The sequence below is a fragment of the Dichotomopilus funicola genome, assembly GCF_033296635.1.
Source record: "Dichotomopilus funicola strain CBS 141.50 unplaced genomic scaffold C8A04scaffold_21, whole genome shotgun sequence".
In the NCBI taxonomy this organism is placed as follows: Eukaryota; Fungi; Ascomycota; class Sordariomycetes; order Sordariales; family Chaetomiaceae; genus Dichotomopilus; species Dichotomopilus funicola.
In genome coordinates, this window is record NW_026944042.1 from 368,850 (window position 1) to 391,245 (window position 22,396).

General features: G+C 57.8%; 6 protein-coding genes and 1 non-coding gene across 7 annotated transcripts; 4 read left to right on the forward strand and 3 right to left on the reverse strand.

Moving 5' to 3' along the window:
• Positions 1 to 258: 258 nt before the first annotated feature.
• On the reverse strand, positions 259 to 2,618 carry C8A04DRAFT_11175 (SAC1 family phosphatidylinositol-3-phosphatase; the record flags this gene model as incomplete). The annotated part of the gene is made up of 3 exons (XM_062776864.1): positions 259 to 429; positions 497 to 2,265; positions 2,408 to 2,618. 3 exons carry the CDS (start codon positions 2,616 to 2,618, stop codon positions 259 to 261), a joined length of 2,151 nt encoding a protein of 716 aa, XP_062638177.1.
• A 1,290-nt stretch (positions 2,619 to 3,908) lies between these two features.
• On the forward strand, positions 3,909 to 8,214 carry C8A04DRAFT_36374 (MICOS complex subunit MIC60; the record flags this gene model as incomplete). Its single annotated transcript, XM_062783506.1, has 6 exons — positions 3,909 to 3,981; positions 4,037 to 4,119; positions 4,201 to 4,392; positions 4,482 to 4,816; positions 6,157 to 8,095; positions 8,170 to 8,214. 6 exons carry the CDS (start codon positions 3,909 to 3,911, stop codon positions 8,212 to 8,214), a joined length of 2,667 nt encoding a protein of 888 aa, XP_062638178.1.
• Positions 8,215 to 9,041: 827 nt separating this feature from the next.
• Positions 9,042 to 10,778, forward strand: C8A04DRAFT_11168 (folylpolyglutamate synthase; the record flags this gene model as incomplete). Its single annotated transcript, XM_062776863.1, has 2 exons — positions 9,042 to 9,416; positions 9,462 to 10,778. The coding sequence occupies 2 exons, from the start codon at positions 9,042 to 9,044 to the stop codon at positions 10,776 to 10,778; spliced, it is 1,692 nt and encodes a 563-aa protein (XP_062638179.1).
• A 233-nt stretch (positions 10,779 to 11,011) lies between these two features.
• On the reverse strand, positions 11,012 to 12,758 carry C8A04DRAFT_11229 (Mur ligase; the record flags this gene model as incomplete). Its single annotated transcript, XM_062776886.1, has 3 exons — positions 11,012 to 11,259; positions 11,301 to 12,570; positions 12,732 to 12,758. 3 exons carry the CDS (start codon positions 12,756 to 12,758, stop codon positions 11,012 to 11,014), a joined length of 1,545 nt encoding a protein of 514 aa, XP_062638180.1.
• Positions 12,759 to 13,314: 556 nt separating this feature from the next.
• Positions 13,315 to 13,424, forward strand: C8A04DRAFT_t59. Its single transcript has one exon. It is a non-coding gene; the product is annotated as a tRNA-Leu (tRNA).
• A 1,745-nt stretch (positions 13,425 to 15,169) lies between these two features.
• C8A04DRAFT_27536 (chaperonin 10-like protein) lies at positions 15,170 to 16,458 on the forward strand (the record flags this gene model as incomplete). Its single annotated transcript, XM_062780320.1, has 2 exons — positions 15,170 to 15,178; positions 15,313 to 16,458. 2 exons carry the CDS (start codon positions 15,170 to 15,172, stop codon positions 16,456 to 16,458), a joined length of 1,155 nt encoding a protein of 384 aa, XP_062638181.1.
• A 337-nt stretch (positions 16,459 to 16,795) lies between these two features.
• On the reverse strand, positions 16,796 to 22,289 carry C8A04DRAFT_36378 (glycoside hydrolase superfamily; the record flags this gene model as incomplete). The annotated part of the gene is made up of 5 exons (XM_062783507.1): positions 16,796 to 18,865; positions 18,944 to 19,475; positions 21,112 to 21,887; positions 21,954 to 22,083; positions 22,162 to 22,289. The coding sequence occupies 5 exons, from the start codon at positions 22,287 to 22,289 to the stop codon at positions 16,796 to 16,798; spliced, it is 3,636 nt and encodes a 1,211-aa protein (XP_062638182.1).
• Between the last annotated feature and the right edge of the window lie 107 nt (positions 22,290 to 22,396).

The following is a 22,396-nucleotide window of genomic DNA, read 5'->3' on the forward strand; positions in this document are numbered from 1 at the left end:
CCTAACCCCGACCAGCATCCCCAAGGTTATCTATCAAGACACCATCGGGAACGAAAACCTGTACCAAAAATGACAAAGGAAAGCTGAAAGAAAGGCGAGACAACACGGCGCAGAAGTACCACTACATAATTAACCCCCATAATTCTTACAACAACACAAAAGAACCACAAAAAAAGGACAAGACACAGTTTAGTATCCCATTCCCAAACTCCCATGTATTGAATCCTATCGCCCACTGTTTGCCGACAGCCGACCAACCTACTCAATCCTCTTCTTGCCCTCCTCGGCATTGATATACCGCGCCGTGCTGAGACCACGCTCGTGACGCGCCACAAGCGGGCCGAGAATCTTGTCCTTGCGGACGCGGCTGATGGTTTGGTGGTAGCCTTCGGTGGCCCAGGGGCGGGGGTTGAGTTTTGGCCAGTTGACCTGGTGATGTGTTAGTTTTCATTGCTTCCCCATTCCCTTCTTCTGCTAGAAAGACTGAGAGACTTACGTAGAGCATGCCATGCGAAAAGATAAAATACACACTCCAGACCGAGACCGCCGCCCAAAACAGCGTGACAATCCGCAACGGCCAGACCGCAGCATCCGGCAGCCGCGGGGTATACGTCGCCAGCAAGACGAAAAAGAAGCCAAACGCCGCAATGTACGGGATGCTCTGGATCCACACAGGCCGACGGTCGGCAAACACAAAGCTGGCCGCGCCGATCCCGCCTCCACCGGCGGGAACCTGGTACGCGCCCAGGAACAAATCATACGCGTCCTGGCGCGGCCCGTCGAGGAAGTTGTTACGCCAGTACCGCGTGACAGCGACGTTTCCGTCCTGCAGCGCGCCGCCTTTCGTGCGCTTGCCCAGACGCGTGAGGTCTGTCTTCATTGCCCCCGTGCCGGAGTACGCCGTGGACACGACGTCGGCGTTGTCGGCCCACATGTTGCGGAAGAGGAACTCAAAGGCGGCGTCCTCGTCGGCGAAGCGGGCGCCGCGCGCGAGGAGACCGAGGTCGGTGAACATGCGGTCGAGTGTCCATCGGGCAAGCATGCTTTGTACGACGTTGGTGCGGTCGAGGCAGTCCATGCAGTTGGAGCGGACCACGCTGGTTTGGAGGGAGCGGACCTCGAGCTGCCCGCCGATGCGGTTGCCGCCGGGCATCTCGGCCGCGCGGAAGTACTGCTGCGCGAGGAGCGCTTCGTGCATGCGGTCGATGAGTAGTTGTGCGCGGTGCATCTGGAGGCCCTTGGTTTCCGCGTGGAAGTCAAAGTAGACGTAGTGCAGGCGGTCGAAAATGGAACGCCCCCCCGGTGGCTTACCACCGCCCGTCTCGATGGTGTGGAACTTCTCGTCGGTGAGCTGGTCCCCCTGGACGCGCTCTTGCGGGTTGGTCACCAACTGGTCCACCACCTGCTCGTACGCCTGCTTGACGGGCAGCTCGCGGCCCTTTTGGTTGACCAGGTTCACTAGATAGTTGTCGCCGTAGATTCGGATCTGCTCCTCAAAGTGCGCGCGCGCGGCTGGTAGCGCGGCTTCGATGGTGCGGATCTGGACCTTGGGCGTGTACTTGAGCGTGTTGACCTCCGCCCAGTACGCCGGTACGCTGCCACGAGTCTGTACATACGACAGGATCTGCAGGTCCTTGCCTTCGGCCCCAGCGTTGTTGCGCTGCGTGCCGGGCGCGGACGAGCTCCCCGCGAAGCCACCCAGCCCCGACGCGCTGTCGTTGAGGATCAAGATCTGCTCCGTCTCGTTGTAGTTGGCCGCGTGGCCCTCGTCGTCGAGTCCGCGGGTAAAATACCGGGTGCCCGCGCGGTGGCGGGAGCGGCGGGTGATGAGAGCCAGGGTCAGCGGCGTGCCCTTGAAGGTGGTCGGGTGGATTTCGAGCATGCCAAAGATCACGGGCAGGATGTAGGGGTCGATGGCGGGTTGGGGCGCCGGGTGGCCGCGAGCGCCCTGGTTGCGGAAGTCGATCAAGTCGGACTGGAGATATCGGTTCCAGAAGAACCGGTCGTCGGCGCGCTTCCAGAGCGGGCTCTCGCCGTCATGTTGGGCCTGGCGCTGCACAGAATTCGTGAGGTCGACGGCGTAGGAAAAGTACATCGGCCCGGACTTGATAAAGTTGCGTAGCAGAGAGAGGAAGCTGTCCTCATCGGGGTCGTGTACTTGGCGCTCGCGCAGGGGGAGGAGCTCGGTTGCGACGACTTTGTAGACGGTGTGCCCGCGGAGGCGGCCTACGGGCTTGGCCTTGGTGATCACGACGATATACTGGTCTGTGGTGGGGTTAGCAAGTGTATTTTATTCCAGACTCTTCCTATGCCTCGCTGGATGTTCCCCCGTCTCGTTCACATGCGCCTACACACCCCTGTGCTATATCCCCCCCTTTCTAACCTCCTAATCGCCAGGCTCACATACCCAAACGCAACCGGATCATGCCCAGGATACCAGCAATGCTCGTCACGCGGGACACGCGCTTGCCGGCGAGGAGCGAGGCATCGCTCAGGCGGATATCGCCCGTTGGCCGGTCGATAGTGAGTGCCGGCGCATTGGGGCTTGAGGGAGACGAGAATATGTACGAGTCGGACGCGGTCTGGACGTTGATGTCGCGGAAGGGGAGCGCCGCCATGGTTGCGCTGTTCGGCCTGTCGGCTGGAGACGAGACGAGAGAAAGCGAGGGCGAGAAAGTTAGGAAGAATAGGTAGAAAAGAAAGGAGGAAATAGAGAGAGAGAAAGAAGTGAAGAAGTGAAGGACAGCTGAGGGTGGCTCGAAGATTCTAATTCCGGTTCCGATTTCGATTTCGATTTCGATTTCGATTTCGATTACTTATTTAATTGCATCCCATCTCATATTCCACCTACTCCCCAGATTGTGCAGAAGTCTGCGTGGTACGGAGAAAAGTAATGCGAGATCGCCGTCGGGATTGCACAATTGGTGTTGGACTTGCTCAAAGTGGCCGTTTCAACTTTTGGAGCTCCACGCTGTCGCTCCAGCGGCTTGGATGCTTCGTTTTGGGACGCTGACAGCCTGGAATGCGACCAACACGGGGCAATGCTTGGTTGTTGCCAGATGGAGCTCCAGGTTCTGGGCCATGGGGCCCTGGCATTTATGGCTTGGCAAAGCACGGGTTGCAGCTGCCCTCGGCAGGGTCGCCAAGCATCCCAGTTAGGTGAATCCCACTCTGGCGCAAGCTTCCATCCAGCTGCTGCGCTGTTGACTCCAGCTGGCAGTCCTCCGCTGCACTGCCCGGCCCACAGGGGTACGTAACCAAGCCCGGCGCTGTGTCACGTGCTACACGGGCGCACAGGCCAGCATCCTCTCTTTCCATGGCGGCGAGCGGCGCTCTCTCGGCACTGTGGCAGGCCTGACGTGTTGCACCCGCCCGCTGACCAGTGACAGCTGCAGCGAGTGGCCAGGCCCAGGCTGCTGCGCTGCTGCTCTCAACCACACTCGCCAACCAGCTTCCGGTTCAACAATTCCAACCAGAAGCCCCGTGGTTCCCTCGACACCCACTCACTGCACACCACCAGTCACCTAGTAACTTGCGTATCGACCGACGAACCTCGTCAACCTCCCGACCGGCCGATCTTACCGACCGCGTATCCTCAACGGCCAAACATTCCACCCCGGGTTTTATCCCGCCGCCCACGTTTTTCTCCGTTAACTCTGCTTTGTTTCCGCCCCCCCCGCGGCAGCCTGCCTCTCTGCTTTGAGAAGCCGAGCTTTGGTTTCTCGAAGCCTGCGGTCGCAGCCGATAACCGACAAACACCCACCACCTACCACCACCTCACATACCGCCTCGCAACGAGTCAGCGGCCCCCGAATCCCACTCTTCCCGACGCTTCCTCTGCTCTCGCTCGCCCGAGTGCAAAATAATAATAATAGTCCGCCAACCCATCACACCACATATTTTCCACTATGGCGACCCGAGGACCCCCTGGCTCCCGTGGCCTTAGCAACCGTTTCGCCCAGTTCAAGCTGGTGCTGCTAGGTAAATGAGGTCGCTTTTAGAACCCGCCGCCCTTCACCACCCGGAGGGTGCGCAGGATGGAGGTTTGGATGCTTACGTTTTGGTGGTGTAGGTGAATCGGCCGTGGGAAAGAGCTCGATTGTACTGCGTTTCGTCAAGGTGAGCGCCGATGGACCCGACGTTTTCTGATTTTATCATCAGAGTAGTTGGTAAAGAAGATGGATTCTAACAGGGGAACAGGATCAATTCGACTCATACCGGGAATCGACTATCGGCGCGGCTTTCCTTACACAGACCATCTCGCTCGACGAAAACACAACAGTCAAGTTTGAGATTTGGGACACAGCGGGCCAGGAGCGGTACAAGTCGCTCGCGCCCATGTACTACCGGAATGCCAACTGCGCCGTTGTTGTCTACGACATTACGCAAGCGGTGCGTTTCCTTCCCTCACCCACTCCACTCGTTTACCTCTTGTCTTGTAGTATTTGTACCAGTTCCCTTCTAACCCTTAGCGTGTGTAGACATCACTGGACAAGGCCAAATCCTGGGTCAAGGAGCTGCAGCGGCAAGCCAACGAGAACATCATCATCGCGCTGGCAGGCAACAAGTTGGATTTGGTGACGGAGCAGCCAGACAAGCGGGCGATCGAGACGGCTGATGCCGAGGCCTACGCCAAAGAGGCCGGCCTGCTCTTCTTCGAAACCTCGGCCAAGACGGCCGAGAACGTCCAGGAACTGTTTACCGCCATCGCTAAGAAGCTGCCGCTCGACCAGGTCGGACCCCGGCATGCCCGGCCGGGCCAGCGGCCCGGCGTCAGCCTCGCGCCCGAGGGCCAGAACACACAAGCTAGTGGGCCGTGTGCCTGCTAAGTTTGGAGTGGTGGAGTTTGTTGCTGTGTTGTGGTGAACGCCCGGTGGTAACGATTCCGAGCGAGTGTTTTCATGGAGGCTTGGTGAATGAGATGTTTTTCCTCGGATTGGCGGACGGGAAGGGAAGGGAAAGGCGGCATGGACTTTTAAGGTTGGAACTCCCTCCTTTCAAGGGCCGCGATTCAGACCATAGAGAAACGGGCCGTCTCAACGTTTTGACAGATCTCGAAGGTGAGGGCTTTATTATGTCGGGGATTGGGCTTTGTGTTTATTCGTGTTTTCCGGTATTACACTCAGAGGGCTGGATGCGGTTTGACTGATGATGAACGATGGACGGATGGATGGATGGATGGACCAAGGGACGGATCGGCGGGCGGGCGTATGCCGCGGATGTCGCGGATACTGCTTTAATACCTTATTTTCACGGGGCTTTCGTGTTTATTTGTCGTTTCTCCTTGCATCCCTCTTTTTGTCTTGTTCATGTGATACATTGGTCTCGTGGGAAACTTGCCCTGAGACGACCGGCGAGCGGTGTTTTCGGTTTGCATGTACAGTAAGCAGAGAGAAGCAACAGCTTGCAACGATGCCGTAATTTGAGACCTGAGTCTACATTTTGTGAGAACCATTGTGGGGTCAGTCATATTCGAATTCCTTTGGTGGAATATAGAGGAGAATAGATCGTATGTGATTCACTTCTGCGGGATGTTCTTCGTTCATCTCTGTATCAAATACGTCCTCCGTACGATACCATGCGTTTCGCCGGAAATGCCTGGCCGGCCAGCAGTGGCCCCGCCAAGACCCAATGCCAAGCCTCCCGTCGCGCGAGCACCCGAGTTAGCTCTCCCGGAACTTTGCCGAGCTCTTTTTTTGCCTTGCTCGTACCTTGCTTAGCGTCAGGCCAAAGGACTTCTATTCCCTCTCTTTCCCACTTCCACCCGAAACACAACCCACCACACGACCACCCAACCCTCAATTCCGCGGCCACACCACGCGCTGTCGGCCACCAGCACCCCCCATCCCCCTCATGTTGCGGACATCGTTGCGATCCGTGAGGGCGCTGGGCACCCGGCCCGCGGCCCAATGGCAGGTTTCTACTTCTGCCGCTGCTGTTGCTGCGCGGCGGGCGGCCATGTCCGCGTCGGCGCAGGTACGTATAAAATCCAAACTTTTTTCTCTCAAGGGTGTTTCTATTGGGGATATCCGGAATGTGGCCGTGAGCGGGCCGGTTCCATGCGTGTCAATGGCTGTGGTTTATGTATCTGCATTGAGGGAAACTTTATCTAACCGAGACCCCCCCTCGATTTTGTACACAGAGATACTATGCAAGCAAACCCGATGAGGTCAAGATCCCGGCCTCCGAAACCCTGACGGCCCCTTCGACGCCCCCGCCCGCTCCCTCGTCCGCTAGAGACGCCGCCTCGTCGGCCATCCCCCCCTCGCAGGCCCCCCTCACCCCGCCTACTCCCGGCCCCAGTTCGACGACAACCATTACCCCGCCGCCCGCGCCTCCGTTGCCCAAGAAAAAGAAGAAGGGCTTCTTCCGCCGGCTGCGCAACTTTTTCCTGACGCTGACGTTGCTGGGCGCGCTGGGTTTCGGTGGTGGTGTGTGGTACTCGCGCATCAATGACAACTTCCACGACTTTTTCACCGAGTACGTCCCGTACGGCGAGCAGGCCGTGCTGTATCTCGAAGAGAACGAGTTCAAGAAGCGGTTCCCCAATGTCGCGAGCAAGGTTTCGGGCGTCCGCCGCGGGCCTGATAGTACCGAGCAGGTTAAGATCCCGGCTCAAAGCGGTGCTTCGTGGCGGGTGGCTGATGGCAGGGAGCCTGCGGGTCGCCAATCGAGTGCTCTTGCGAAGGGCGGCAGCGGCAGTGGAAGCAGCAAGAAGGCCGAGCCGGTTGTGGTAGCCAAGGCTAAGGAGGAGACGGCCAAGCTGCCGTTAGCAGAGGCCACGACGGCGGACCCTCACCAGCTGGTGCCGGCGCCCAAGGCGAACAAGAAGGAGGTTGAGAAGAAGCCGGAGGTTCCGTCCCGGTCTAGGTCCAATTCCAAGTCGAAGCCCGAGCCGGCCCCTGAGCCGGTGGTCTCTGCGGTTGTCCCTGCGGCTGGTGCTGGTGCTGTGGCTGCCGCTGGGGGAGCGAAGCCGTACAAAGCCCCCGAGGTGGACGAGCCATCAAGGTGGCCGCCGGCTTCGCCCATTGACCCGTTGGCTGTGCCCCACGCATCCGACACGGTGGTGCAGGACTTAGTGCGTATGCTCAACGACATCATCACGGTGATCAACCACGACGGAGCCAATGATCGGTACGGCGCTACGATCGGCAAGGCCAAGAACGAAGTCAACAAGGTCGGCGACAAGATCCGCGCACTCAAGGCGGCGGCCGTGGAGGACGCCGCCAAGCAGGTGGCCCAGCGCGTCGACACCTTCGACAAGGCGGCCAACGAGCTGGTGTCGCGCCTGGAGGCGACGCTTGTCGCGCAGGAGCAGCAGTTCCAGGCCGAATTCCAAGCCGAGATGGAGCGGCTGCGCAAGGCGTACGACAACAAGGTCGACCTCATCCAGCAGCGCGAGCGCGATCTAGCTGAGGAGAAGCTGCGCAACCAGCTGATCGAGCAGTCCGTGCAACTGCAGCGCCAGTTCGCCCGCGACATCAAGCAGCACGTCGAGGCGGAGCGCGGCGGGCGTCTGGGCAAGCTAGGCGAACTCACGGCCGCGGTTGCCAACCTCGAGTCCCTGACCGCTGGCTGGAACGAAGTGGTCGACGCCAACCTGCGCACGCAGCAACTCCACGTGGCCGTCGAAGCCGTCCGCGCCAGCCTCGAAGACGCCCACCACCCACGGCCCTTCATCAAGGAGCTCGTTGCGCTGAAGGAGATCGCCGCGCAGGACCCCGTGGTCGACGCGGCCATCGCCTCGATCCACCCGTCGGCCTACCAGCGCGGCATCCCGACCTCGGCCGAGCTCATCGACCGTTTCCGCCGCGTCGCCGGCGAGGTGCGCAAGGCGTCGCTGCTGCCCGACGACGCGGGCGTGGCTAGTCACGCGTCGTCGTATGTGCTCAGCAAGGTGCTGTTCAAGAAACAGGGCTTGGCGGACGGGGACGATGTTGAGAGTATTCTCACGCGCACGCAGACGTTTTTGGAGGAGGGGGACCTGGACAATGCGGCGAGGGAGATGAATGGGCTTAAGGGGTGGTCGAAGACGTTGAGTCGGGATTGGTTGGGGGAGGTGAGGAAGGTGTTGGAGGTGCGGCAGGCTTTGGAGGTATGTTTTTTACTCTGATATGCATACTACCGCGTATGAGAGGGACGAACGCTAACCAATAACTCTTTTTACAGGTGATCCAAACTGAGGCGAGACTACAGAGCTTGAGGCTGGAGTAGAGAGTAGAAAGCTAGGGGGCGTACTATTATGGAAAGGAGATATGAGCGAAGAATAGAGGAAGTCAAAAGGAAGGCCGGTGGATGGATGGTTATGGGCGGCTCGACGCGATTTCTTTTGTGCATCATGTACATTTGCCCTGTTAGATTCTGTTTGGTAAAGAAGGGGCCTGGGCTGGGCTGGGCTAGGCTGGCTGGTGGACATGGGGATGGGGCGGTGTATTGAGTAGGAATAGACGCTATTTCATGGCGGTTTTATGGATGTGATTCAAGACGTATAATGCTTGTCCTTTGTAAGAGGTTATGGGCAGGTTCCCGAGCGGTTCCCAAGACTTTGGGTCTTGTATTGTATCGAATACAGGACAACAGTATTTCGGAGCACCGCCGAAGTTATGGCCTGTTCTTACGGCGACGTCGGAGGGTTCAGCCAACTCGAGTATTTCTTATGTCCATACAGTACAGTAACGACATATTCGCTCATGCATGAGCAGTCCCTTCCAAACAATGAGAATTCGGCCATTTTCGAAGTTTACCCCACAGCTCCGAATTTAGGTCCGGAGAATTGATTAAAAGGTTATTTTACTATGTACACCCTCCGACATCCGAAACCGATGTGTCCGATATACCCCGCGTAACCTTTTCGTCCATTCCATATAAATTATTTACAAACTCGCTCATTGCATCTCGGGATGCTCACACGCTGCCGCATTGCTCGGTTTACTCACATCACCATCAACACCACGAGCTCGTTTCACTTGTTTCACTCTTCTCGAAATCCCACCTTCGCCCAGCATTTCACCACAATCACCACCCATTACACCCCGCGCAACATGACGCCCCCATCAAACCCGTCTACCACACAGAAAGACACAGACGACGATTACGCACTCGCCCTCGACCGTCTCGCCCAGCTCCAATCCAACCGTGCCATCACGGCCCTTTTTGAACCAAAACCCATCACTTCCACTGACAGCAAAAATGCCGGCAAACCAGCCGACCTCAACGCCCTCGCGATCCCGGAAATGCTCGCCTGGTTGCAGAGGGCGGGCTACACGCCTGCTTCGCTAGCTGCGGATTCGCCGTTGCGCGTGGTGCATGTGGCTGGGACCAAGGGGAAGGGGAGTGTGAGTGCGTTGGTGGCGGGGGTGTTGGGGGAGTATCCTCCTGCCAAGGTGTCGTCTTCTTCTTCTGGGTTCGGGTCTGAAGTTGAGTCTGGGGATCATGGGCCAACAAAAGAGAGAGAGGAAAAGGAAGAACTACCAGCCCAAGTCGGCCTCTACACCTCCCCACACGTCCTCTCTCACCGGGAACGCATCGCCCTCAACAACACCCCCATCTCCCGCGCCAAATTCGCCCGCTACGTCAACCAAGTCTGGGACCGCCTCACCGATGCCGCGCGCCAGGAAGCCGCCCTCGCCTCCTCTTCCTCAAACCCATCATCAGTATCAGTCCCCATCTCCGAATCCGACCTCGCCGGCCCAGCCACAAAACCCTTCTACTTCCGCTTCCTAACCCTCGTCGCGCTGCACGCCTTCGTCCGCGAGGGTCTCACTCACGCCGTGGTAGAATGTGGTATTGGCGGGGAATACGACTCAACCAACATCTTCGCCCCTGAATCCGTGACGGCCACAGTAGTCACCCAGCTGGGGCTAGACCACGTCGGCATGCTGGGGGACACGGTAGCCAAGATTGCGTGGCATAAGAGCGGGGTGTTCAAGCCCGGCGTGAAAGCGTTTACGCGGCGGTTGTCGGGGAAGGACCAGCAGGGTGTGATGGAGGTCTTGCGTCAGCGAGCGCGGGAAAGGGGGGCGGAGCTTGTGGAGGTGGGGGATGAGGAGGTGGAGAAATGGGGAGGGGTGGCGGGTGCGAGGTTGGAGGGCCCGTTTCAGAAGTATAATATGGCGTTGGCGGTGTATGCGGCGAGGGAGCATTTGGTGAGGTGTGGGGTTGAGTTTGAGGGGCGGTTTGGGACGGATAGGTGGGAGTTGGGGGATATTCCGGAGGGGTTTGTGCGTGGGCTGAGGAAGGCGTCGTTGAGGGGGCGGTGTGAGGTTGTGAGGGAGGAGGTTGGAGATGGGAACGGGGCGGTTGTCATTAACTGGCATGTTGATGGGGCGCACACGGATGATAGTTTGGCGGGGGTTGGAAAATGGTTTGCGGAGAGGACAAGGAGAGTTGATGGGGATGGTGATGGTGAAGGCAAAACGGAGAGAGTGTTGGTGTTCAACCAGCAGGAGAGGGATCCGGGTCCGTTGTTGAAGGCGCTGCTTTCAGGGGCTGGTCAGGGCTTGTTTAACCACGCCATCTTCACACGGAACGAAGAGACCCCCCCAACAGGCAATGGCCAGGTCGACTTGGCCAAGCAGACCACGGCTCAACAGACCATGAACGAGGTCGATACCACCGCACACACCTCGGTCCAAGACTCCGTCCAAGGCACGGTCGAGCAAGTCCGGCGCATCGCGGCTGAGGCTGAGAAGAACGCAAAGACGTGTGATGTTCTAGTCACCGGCAGCTTCCATCTAGTGGGCGCCGTGCTGAGAACCATTGACCATGTTGAATGCTAGTACTACCTAGCCTGCCAATTTACAGATATGCCTGGGCGTGTGTACCAAAACTCCGTTGCCCCCTCATGCCCCCTTATGCCCCTTTCCTAGACCGCACCTGATGCTACGAAACCAACCTATCATGTCCTATCCGTTGAATACGAGGGTGAATATCCCGGATGCGTCGATGAAGACCGCCCGGTTGCCCATCTGTCTATGTGCCCGCCTCTGCGAGTATGGCATTCCCATCCTGCTCACAGGGCGTCCGCCTTCTCGAGAATCCCCAACGCCCCGCCGACCAGATGCAAACTCCCCGTGATGAGCGCCTGGACCGGCGGTTCGCCTTCCTTGGCACATTCGCGGGCCGTGTTAATGGCCTCCTCAATAGTCGGAATGAGCAGGATGTTGGCAGACGGATCGAGCTGCTTCCATCTTTCAGCAAAGATGCGCTGCTGCGTCATCTCTTCGATGTCCTTGGGATCGTGTTGGCGGTTGACGAAGTCTGGGAGCGGGTGTTAGTAGACCGCGTGAAGAATTGAGAACCAAAAAAAAAAAAAAAAGAAGAAAGAAAAAAGAAAAGAAGAACGGGTTGGTTACCTCTCTTGTACCCCGTCTTCGCATACGTGACGTTTGTACAGAAAATAACATGTTCAAACCCCTTGCCCGTCTTTTCCACCGTCTCACACAGCCCATCCAGAAAGTCAACGGCCTCGGTGCGGCCCTGCTGGTTAAAAATGAGCACCTTACGTCCGCCCTCTTTCCTACCCGTACACTCCTCCACAAACCACCTTGCCGCCATCTTCAGACTATCCACCGTATGCGCCCCATCCACATGCCAGATCACATTCCCCTCATCCTTCACTTCACACCGCCCGCGCCAGACCACCTGCTCCAGCCCCTCCACAAACTCCCGCGGTAGCGCTTTGGGATCCCGCACAAACCCCGGGTCTAGCTTCTTCAGCGCCGTTTCGGCCAGCGCAATCCCCAACGTGGCATTCTTTTTCTGAAACACCGCGTCCGGCCGGATCTTCACCCCCTCCAGGCGCGGGTCAATATCCAACACTTGCAAGTCCACCCCCTTTTCCGCAGCCCGCTCCTTCAGCACCTCCCCGGCCGAGGGAACCTGCTCAATCGTAAACGCCGGACTACCAGGCTTCATAATCCCCGCCTTATGCCACGCAATCTTATCCACCGTGTTCCCCAGCGCAAACACATGGTCAATCCCGAGGGTACTAATCCCGCTCGCCACAGGCCGCTCGACAACATTCGTCGCGTCATACTCCCCGCCGATACCCGTCTCATACACCGCCACGTCGACGCCCTCGGACAGGAAGACGTGGTAGCTCATGAGGGTCAGGTAGCGCGAGTAGATGGGCTTGCTTCCCGGCTCGGCCTGGTCGCCGGCGATGTCCGGGTTCTGCTCGAGTCGGTCCCAGACTTGGAAGAAGTATTTGGCGAAGAGGGCTTCGGAAATGGGGGTGGAGTCGATGCGGATGCGTTCGCGGACGGCGATTAGGTGGGGGGAGGTGAAGAGGCCGATTTTGCGGCGCGGAGTTATCGTTCCGTTCGTGGTAGTAGTACCACTGTAGCGCGATAGAATGGAATCGACAAAGGCACATGTGCTGCCCTTGCCTTTGGTGCCGGCTACGTGGACGATGTTGAGGCGGTCGAGGTCGCGCGGGGTGTAGCCGAGGCGGGCGAGGTAGGCTCGCATTTCGCGGACGGAGGCGGCATCGGGGCGGACGCCGGCGCGGCGCCGGGCTTCGATCACGGCGAAGGGGGTTTGGAGAGAGTTGAGGGCGTCGATGGCGTCCTGTAGACGGGCTGGGTTAGTATCAGCATTTTTCTTTGTTTTGATACGAGATTATTTTTTTCAATTTTCGGCCTTTTTTCCCACTCTCGTTCCGGTGTTTCTCTCTCGCTGCTCGTGTTTCTGCCCTGCACAATAATCGATCGTTAGGAGCGGTTACCCACATTGTATGTCCGCGTAGTTGTTGCCATATTTCGAGAAGATGGCCCCGGGCCCCAGATCGCGCGGCTCAGTGACCGTGGCACGATTGCAGTCCACCGCGCATAACGCATTGGGGGTGGGGGTGCGACGAGATCGCTTGGGCGCTTCAATGTCTCACAATTCCCGCCTTCGTCTAACGTCAATTGTCATTGATTGAGAATTTGTCACTGCAGCTCTCGCTAAAGCAGGCCAGATATTACTGCTGCATAATGGAAAAATGATATGCATCTAGACAGTCTTTCCTTTTCCCCTCGAACTTTTCGACAACACGGCGGAATTCTTCGGATTGCGTCGGCCAATTCTCGCCGACACCGGCAGGTCCCTCCTTCAGGTCCTTCCTTCCAACCCGCCGACGTCACTGCCCGGTGAGCTTGGCTCGTTGCCCCGCGGCATATGGCCCGTGCACTAGCTATGGAGCCAGGGGAGCTCGACCTTTTTCTTCGCGAAGTTCAAAACCCACATCTCGTGAAATTTCTCTCCGCCCAAACAAGCCCACGACTGCAACGCTTTTTCATCGTTCCTCCACTGTGCCAATTTTCATCCAACGGCAAGGTGGCCGAGCGGTCTAAGGCGCCAGGTTCAGGCCCACCTGAATTGGCTCGTTGAGCATTCCTGGTCTCAGTAATGGGGCGTGAGTTCGAATCTCACCCTTGTCATTTTTCGTCTCAAGCTACGAATATACAGCTAGAGGTTGGGAGGTGAACTTTTGCTTTTCTCGCCTGTGGGTGTGGTAAGAAATTGCCTAGTTGCCTTTGACCTTTTAGCTTCACGCCCGTTTGTGGTAATCCCTTATACTGCGGAAGACACTGAGGATGTCGAAAAATGTCTCAGCCGGACATAAGATCTCGATAGTTATCTCACAAACTGCTCCCGTAGATTCTAGCACACAAGATTCAACAAATCATCCATCCGCGTGCTTGCGAGCTCGGTCTCAACTGCCGCGACCGGCACCGGTCTGGGCTTGCCCGCACGCCTGCAATACCACCTCCCCACGAGCTGTCGGAAGACGCGCCAGTCGATAAATAGCATTACGATGCAGCCGTTCACGGAAGAAATAGAACTGCCCGGCAGCGGCTGCACCTCGCGCAGCGTCCCGCCCGATGGCTGCCGGGAGCGGTCCGCTTTTTGAAGCGACAGTTGTAGGCGCAGCGGGGTTCATTTACACAATCGAGTTGCTGAGTCTTGTAGCATCACCGACACTACTCCGTAGTAACACTGACCGTTTTTCTTTCACTTCTGCAACTCGCTCACCTGGGCTGTAGGAAAAGCCCAATGAGGAGGTCGAAGAAGCGAAAGGGGAAAAATGTCACCGGCATATCTAGCGGAAAAACTAAACCCTACAAGATCCTTCACTCATCGCCCGCCTCCCCCTTTTTACCGACATGAGGAAATTCCCTTCCAGATCGTGGATGTAAAAGTCTGATACTCACCTGACAGGTCTGGCCTGCTTGGGCTGCGACAGTCTCGTTCGTGATAGCCACCGGGCGGGTCTTGACAGACATGCGCTCAACTGCTGATTGGTGCGGGTAAAATCGAGGGATAAAAGCATCCGCGAAACGTTCGTGGGGTTCTTCGAGTCTGAGCACAGAGCCCGCAGCTAACGTTAGTTAGCAGCTGGAGCAACACTGATGCAATGGTCTGTTGTCTCATCAATGGATGTCACTGTGCCCGCAATGCCGCATGCAGAGTTACCTTCCTTGCGGCAAAGGCTTTCCCACGAACCTGGCCGTAGGGCGGATAGGCGCGGATCCTGGACGAGCCTAGTTCGGGCTGGCCGTGCCTCACCACCAAAAACCAACAGATTTCATGGCGTAATCGGCCGCAACCTAAGCTTTGGAGACGGGGGCTACCAACAGGGGGGAAGAGGGGGAAAAAGGAAGCTGGATGGAGGAGTGGCGTCTGATATGGTGGGGGGATAATGCAAAGCACCAGTTTTACCAATTCTCCCCGATCGAAACTCTGGACTGGGCCTACCGATGCCTACTGGGGCCAAGCTTTCGCTCATCGGTGGCTCCCCGCACACCCCCCATCCCATCCCATGGAGGTCCTAACCTAGCTTCCATTGTCAGTCAGTCGGTCGGTCGGTCGGTCGGAGACAGAACGCGGTGCCACAAGGAAGGAGGGGCAAAACCACTTGTGCCTGAACAGCTCTGGGCAAAAAAAAGAGGAGCAGAGTTGGAGTCCATTCTGGTTTTGGCATCTCCGATATCTGGACATCCCTCCCTACTTAAGGCTGTCCGTGTCACTCATCTCTTGTCTTGGAGCTTTTCTCTTTCCTCGACGAGCTTTCCATCTCAAGTCGACATCCCAGCTTAGCCAACCTGCTCGACCGTTGTTCTTTGCTCTCATTGTTTGAACTACACTTGTCTTGGAGGCGAAACACCCCATAAACACCGTCACAATGGCTTCTGTAAGTCAATTCTATGTCTCCCATGTCTCTCGATTTCATTTCCCATAGGAAGCTATCAACAACATCGATAACATCGATAACAACTACGACAACAAACAATTATGGTTCAAACTTGAACTAACAAACACTCCCAGAACCTCTCCTTCATCCTCAATAAGCCCAACGATGTCACCTTCGAGGAGCGCCCCGTGCCCAAGCTGCAGCACCCGCACGACGTGCTCGTCGCCATCAACTACACCGGCATCTGCGGCTCCGACGTGCACTACTGGCAGCACGGCGCCATCGGCCACTTCGTTGTCAAGGACCCCATGGTTCTAGGCCACGAATCCGCCGGCACCGTCGTCGAAGTCGGCGCCCAAGTCAAGACCCTCAAAAAGGGCGATACTGTTGCCCTCGAACCCGGCTACCCTTGCCGCCGCTGCGGCCCTTGCCTCTCCGGCCACTACAACCTCTGCCCAGACATGGTCTTCGCCGCGACCCCGCCATACGACGGAACCCTCACCGGCTTCTGGACCGCCCCCGCCGACTTCTGCTACAAGCTCCCCGCGCAGGTCTCCCTCCAAGAAGGCGCCCTGATCGAGCCCCTCGCCGTAGGCGTGCACATCGTCAAGCAAGCCCAAGTGCAACCAGGCCAATCCGTCGTCGTCCTCGGCGCGGGGCCCGTCGGCCTCCTCTGCTGCGCCGTCGCGCGTGCCTTCGGCGCCACCACTGTCGTCTCCGTCGACATCGTCCCGTCCAAGCTGGAATTCGCCCGCGCCTACGCCGCCACCCACACTTACCTCTCGCAGCGCGTGTCGGCCGAGGAAAACGCCCGGAACATCCTGGCCGCGGCTGGCCTGACGGAGGCCGGCGGCGCTGACGTGGTTATTGATGCTTCGGGCGCGGAACCGTCGATCCAGGCCGCGCTGCATGTTGTGCGCATGGGCGGCACTTATGTCCAGGGTGGTATGGGCAAGGCGGATATTACGTTCCCCATTATGGCGTTGTGCCTGAAGGAGGTGACGGCGCGCGGGTCGTTCCGGTATGGGAGCGGTGATTACAAGCTGGCGATTGACTTGGTTGCGGCGGGTAAGGTGGATGTTAAGGCGCTGGTGAATGGTGTGGTGGCGTTCAAGGATGCTGAGGAGGCATTCCAGAAGGTGAAGGAGGGCCAGGTCATCAAGATCTTGATTGCCGGGCCGAACGAGAAGGTCGAGGCGGGCGGGAAGTTGGATGTGAGCGTGAACCAGGAGAGGGCGAAGGAGGTGGCCGCTGCTGGGGGCGCCGGTGGTTGCTGCTAAGGGGAACACGGAACGGAAGATTCCTGTGTCTCTAGGTTGCATGTAAATGGCGTACGGTGCATCATGGGTCGGATTTCATCTTCTGTTGTCTCGTTTTGATCATGCTCTATTGGCTTGAATGGGAATCTAAATTTAATATGGAATGATAATTACCCAAAAAGATCTCTCCTGACAGAAACCCTGAAATGTAACTTACTTAGTAGCATCGAACTACTCAAAACGCTCCCTCTATCCTCTTACCGCGATTTATCCTTGGGCTCAAACCACCTGAAACCTTCCCCTTTCACTCACAACTGCCATTTACCATTCTCACCCCAACATCTAGAAGATCCCCCTTCTACAACATCCCCAAATACCTCGTCTCAATCTTGCTCTCCTTGCTCACCCCCTTCACCCCAATCCGCACCACCTCCCCCGGCACAATATCCACCAAGTTGTCCTCAAACCTCACTCCGTCATCCTCACTCTCCAGTGCCACGCCCTTGACGGGAACTTCCGCGCTGATTTCAACTCCCGAAAGATCCGCCGTGAGTTCCGCCCGCAGCGCCTTGGGTTTCTGCAAATGCACATACTTGAGCGGCTCCGGCCAGTTGACGTATCGCGCAATCTGCTTTTGTTCGCCGTTCTCCTGCTTTTGGAACAAGTACGCGGCCACCACAATCCGATCTTCCTCGCCGACGTCCTTCTCCCGCACGGGCACGTCTAGCGCGACGATCTCGGTTGACCGGTTCTCGGGTAGCAACAGAGCCGGCGCGACGGTTTGGGAGAACGTCTCCTCGCCCGTGATGACATCCCATGCCTTGAGCACGCAGTCGACGGTCAGGTTGTCCAGCGTGAGGTTGCTCCCCCAGACCTCGATCTGCGTCTTGACATCGATATTGACCCGGGTGTGCTTGTCGCGCGGGTGCGAGTGGACGCGGCGCGTGATACCGATGCTGACGGGCGCCATCTCACGCTTGACGGTGAAATACGCCAGCTTCGGGCGTAGGTAGTAGTCGGCGATACTCCAGCTTGTGACGGGCCAGCAGTCGTTGGTCTGCCAAACGAGCGCACCGCCGCAGTACTCGCGGCCCGGGCCGCGCCACTCACGCTTCCACAGACGGTAGGCGGAGGCGAGGCATTCGCCTTGCATTAGTTGCGTGCTGTAGACGAAATGCTCCAGGGGGTCGGGCGCATAGCGGAGGTTTTCCACCAGGTACAGCGCAATGCGGCGCTCATGGCCTTCGGCTTTGTTGTGGAAGTCGACCGTGGAGGACTGGGGGTATCTGTCCGGGTCGTCTTTGCCGAGCGGGAGAAACGAGTCGATGGTTTTGACGGAGGGGAAAGCCTCCATGCCGAATTCCGACACAAACCGGCCGACGAGCTTGTCAAAGTTCTGCCACTTTTCCTGCGTGCCGTGCCACACGTTCCACTGGTGGATATCGCCGACGGTAGCATCGTGGGTGTCGCGGCCCGCACCCCAGGGCGAGCCCGGGTGGTAAAACGTGTTGGGAACCAACTCAGCGCAGACATCGGCCAGGATCTTCTCGTAGATGTAGCGCGCGGGGAAGTCGGTCTTCAGCCAGCTCTCGGCATCCTTGTTGGCGTAGTCGTATGTGAGACCGGCTGATTCCTGGTACTGGTAGTCCTCGTTGTTACCGGCCCAGATGACAATCGACGGGTGGTGCCGCAGCAGTTTGACGTTCTCCGTCGCCTCACGGTGAATGGACTCGCGCAGTTCGGGCCAGGCTGGATAGTTGCCGCACCCGAACATAAAGTCCTGCCAGACCAAGATCCCGAGCTCGTCACAGGCGTCGTAGAAGGCCTGTTCCTCGTAGATCCCACCACCCCAGATACGGATCATGAACTGGTTACCGTCTGCCACGAGTTTGATCCAATCGAAGTACCGTTCCCGGCTGATGCGAGGGATAAAGTTATCGGCTGGGATCCAGTCACTACCACCGCAGTAAATGGGAATGTTGTTGACCTCAAAGAAGAAGGACGTCCCCGGCTGGTCTTTCAGCGGCCGTTGGATGAGCTCTGCCCGACGGAGGCCGATCCGCTTCGAGAGACTGTCGATTTCCTCCCCACCAACCAGCAATGTCGCCTTGATATCATACAGCGGCTGCTTGCCATAGCGAATGGGATACCACAGAGCCGGGTTGTCGATGAGAAAGGACACGCTGACGGCCTGGGCGCCAGTCACGCCGGCCGTTTCGGTCGCGACCTGTTTGCCGTTCAGGGACACATCGAATCTCACCTGGTCCGCCTTGCTCTCGACCACGGCCGTAACCTTGACGTCGGCCCGCTTTAGCGACTTGTCGATAACGGTATTGGCATAGAGGTCGGCCAAACGAGACTCGTAGACTTCCAAGTTTATGGGACGCCACGGCCCGCAAGTCAACAGGGTCGGGCCCCAGTCCCAGCCCTAGAACGCCATCTCGTCAGCCACTGCACGAACTAACACATACAGCCACAAGCTTCCCGGCATGAGTTTGGCACCTACCCAGTGATACTGCGCTTTCCTCACAGCGAGCCGTGAGGTATCGCCGTTCCAGCACCCCCACTTATGATCCGGGTACTGATCCACCAACTTGCACCCCCGGAGATACGCACTATCAAACGTGATCACCAGTTCATTCTTCCCTTCCTTCTTCAACACCGACGTCACATCCACCCGCTCCGGCAGAAACATGTTCTCCGACTCGAGAATCGTCGTCCCATTCAGCACCACCGTGGCAAAGGTATCCAGCCCGTCAAACGCAATGACCGCCTGACGGCCCGCCAACGCGGCCTGGGCCGGCACGGTAAAGGAGGTCCGGTAGGTCCATTGGGCTTCGCCGACCCATTGCACGGCAAGCTCGTTCTTGCCTATGTACGGGTCCGGGATCAAGCCGTGGTGCTGCAGGTCGAGGTGGACGTTGGTGGGGAACTGGCTGACTGGGAGGAATCGGGAGCCTTGGTTGTCGGCTTGCTTGAACTCCCAGTTTTGGTCAAGGGGAATCACGACTCGAGGGGCCATGATGAGAGCTGTGGTCCTGGGCCGAAATCTTAGATGGGGTAGCCTGGGGTGCAAAATAGAGGAAAGAAGGACGGGGCAGGTTGAGGGGTATCGTCCGGGAAATGCTGCTGAAGAGAAGGAACGAACGACCTTCAGCGCGGGGCTAAAGGGGATAGATATAACCAGCGCCGAACAGCGTTGTGTATGGCACGAAGGGAGGAAGGAAGGAGAGACCAGTGTCGGCCGGAGTGCCGCCGAGCTATATAATCAACAACCGGACGTTCTTTCCATCCCGTACGTAAGTACACATCCCCGTATCCCACCCCCCAATTCAACGGTCCGATGTAGGTACCTCCAAGCTGGACGTTCAGGCCCGAGCTCAATGCCGGATGCGCGCCGCCTCCCCCACCCCGGAACCGCGGGGCCAACTGCCCCGCGGTGACGAATAGGATTCCCAAAACGGGAACCTCAAGGATCTCGCATTCCCCACAAGTGCCACTTCGATGTTGTTATTCTTGAACAGACCTCGCCATGGTTATGGTAAGAGGAGGGGGGTAAGCAGGGGCTTTTTGGGGGATGCATGTTATTTGCCGATGTTCTGCCTGGACTTTTTTCTCCCGCTATCAATGGTCCTGAGCCTTCGTTGTGGTTCAGGAGTTCGTGGGAATTCTTTACGGGCGTTCACTGGTTGGATCCCACCAATGGTTCAGGGGATATTCCCCCCATGAACAGGAGCGCCCCGCTGTTCCCCCCGGTTTACTGGCAATGCAGTTCTGCTGTTGGTCGACCCTGCTGTACTTTGTACTAACAAAGTCGGGTATCGGATGTTTCTTTGACAGCATGTGGTCTTGATTTTTCCCACAAGATTTAACCTGCCGCGATGGTGTGGAGTTTCAAATCTGATTTTGACAGCGGAGGGAGAGCCTCCGTGACGGATTCGGTAAACGCCAAGGTCCCAAGCGCGAATGCTGCAACCTCTCGCGGCTATCGATGGTATGGTTCAGCCTTGTTTGTTCGGCGGGGTACTCTGGTAATTTGGCCGAGAGTTGGTTGGGAAGAGGGCGGAACGAGCCGGGTCGGATGCAAGAGGGCGGAGGGAGAATCGAAAGAGGAAGTAGGAGGGTGAAATGTGACTGATAGATACGTCGTTGTGGTGTCTTCTAAGCGTACCAACAGGGGTCGGTATCTGGTGCAGGGATATCATTCATCCTCCTAAGGAGCCTCCTCACATGGATGTTCACTACTCTCCAAAGCTCGGTGTGATCCTTTACACAGCATGGGCCGGCGTTCACCGGGCCTGAAGTGGAATAGTTCTTGAATGCAAACATGAAATGGCTCAAATGCGGCCATCCGAAACCAGCTCTCTATCTCGTGAACTCCATGCCAAACTTGCGACAAACCCAGGAAACCAGACAATAGACCAACAAAAGAGAACAAGCAAGGACTAATGCCAACCGCCGACTCAGTCACCTTACCACCCATTACGGCCCTTAACAGCCTGGCCGGCCAAGATTAGTAAAAGAATAAGGAAATAATGGTATCATGAAACTCCCTCAGCTCCCCACCCAGCGTTGTACGTCTCTTCTTCCCTGTCCCCACTACAGGATCCGTAATCCATGGACCCCGAGGACCCATTGAGTCCCCCGAATGACGACAGATTCCCTCAGCAGCACCCCCTGTTCCGCCTCCTCCCCGACAATGTAAACACCTCCTCCCACTCCCTCAACGCCTGCCCGCCCCTCCTCCCCTTCCGCCTCCTCCTAGCCCCCGTTCCACCACCACTACTACCTCCTTCCTCCCCAGTCATGGTACTCTTGATACTGCCCCCATCACTAGCCCCACCATTCCACATGCCTCCGGCGTCGCCATACTGGATCCCACTCATCGGATCATCCGGGTCGATCTCGCCCAGCTCAATCTTGGTCAAAATCATGCGGGCCAGCCGTCCAAATACTTCGTCGACCCCTTCGCCGCTGAAGGCGGAGACTTCCATGGTGACGGGGATTTGTACCGTGCTGGCCCAACGGCTGGCCTCGACGGCGGAGACTTCGCGGCCGTCTGGGGCGATGGTGGCTTTGAGTTGGGAGCCGAGGGTTGGGTGGATGGTGGATACCGAGGAGTAGGAGGATGGGATCGCGGGGGTGTTGGCGTGGGAAGCGCCGTGGGGGGATGGGATGCCCGAGGCGGAGCTGATGCTGCTGGCACCGCCCGGGGTGGAGGGGGGTAGGGTGGTGTCGATGAGGGGGTCGCCGGCGAGGTCGAGTTTGTTACCGACGAGGAGGAGGGAGAGGTTGGGTGAAGCGAGGGCGCGGGCGTCGTTGAGAAAGGGCTGGAGGCTGTGGAAGGAAGTTTGGGAGGTGACGTCGTAGATGAGAATGGCGCCGGCCGCGCCGCGGTAGTAGGACCGTGACACGGACCGGAAGCGTTCGGTTCCTGCTGTGTCCCAGAGCTGGGCGACCTGAGTGAGACGATGCGCTGTCTGGCTGTGGGGACCGCGGGGAGTGTGTGGGCATACCTGTAACTTTATCCGTTTCCGCCGTGCGCCGGTGCCGACCTTGATGATCTTGCTCGCGAACTCGACGCCAATAGTTTGCGACGACAGGACCCGCCACTCATTCTTGACGAAACGATGTAGAAGACAAGACCTGACTCAACTGTCAGTAAAATGGTTTCTTCATATTCCATACATGAGCCTCAAAGTGAAGTGAAGGGACAACACTGACTTGCCCGTCCCGCTTGGCCCCAACAGGATGACCTTTGCCAGATAGTCGTACATGCTCCCCAGTTCCTGCTCGCGCACCGTGCCGGTGCTATCGTCGCTGGTGGCCGACGAACGCCGAGGGCGTGTCATGCCGGGCAACTCAAAGCCGCTCATCTGTGCGAGGTATTGTTCCGAATGTTTCGTGTTTCTTGATCAATCAGGAGTGAACTGCACGGCAAGATTCGCGGCATTGGTCG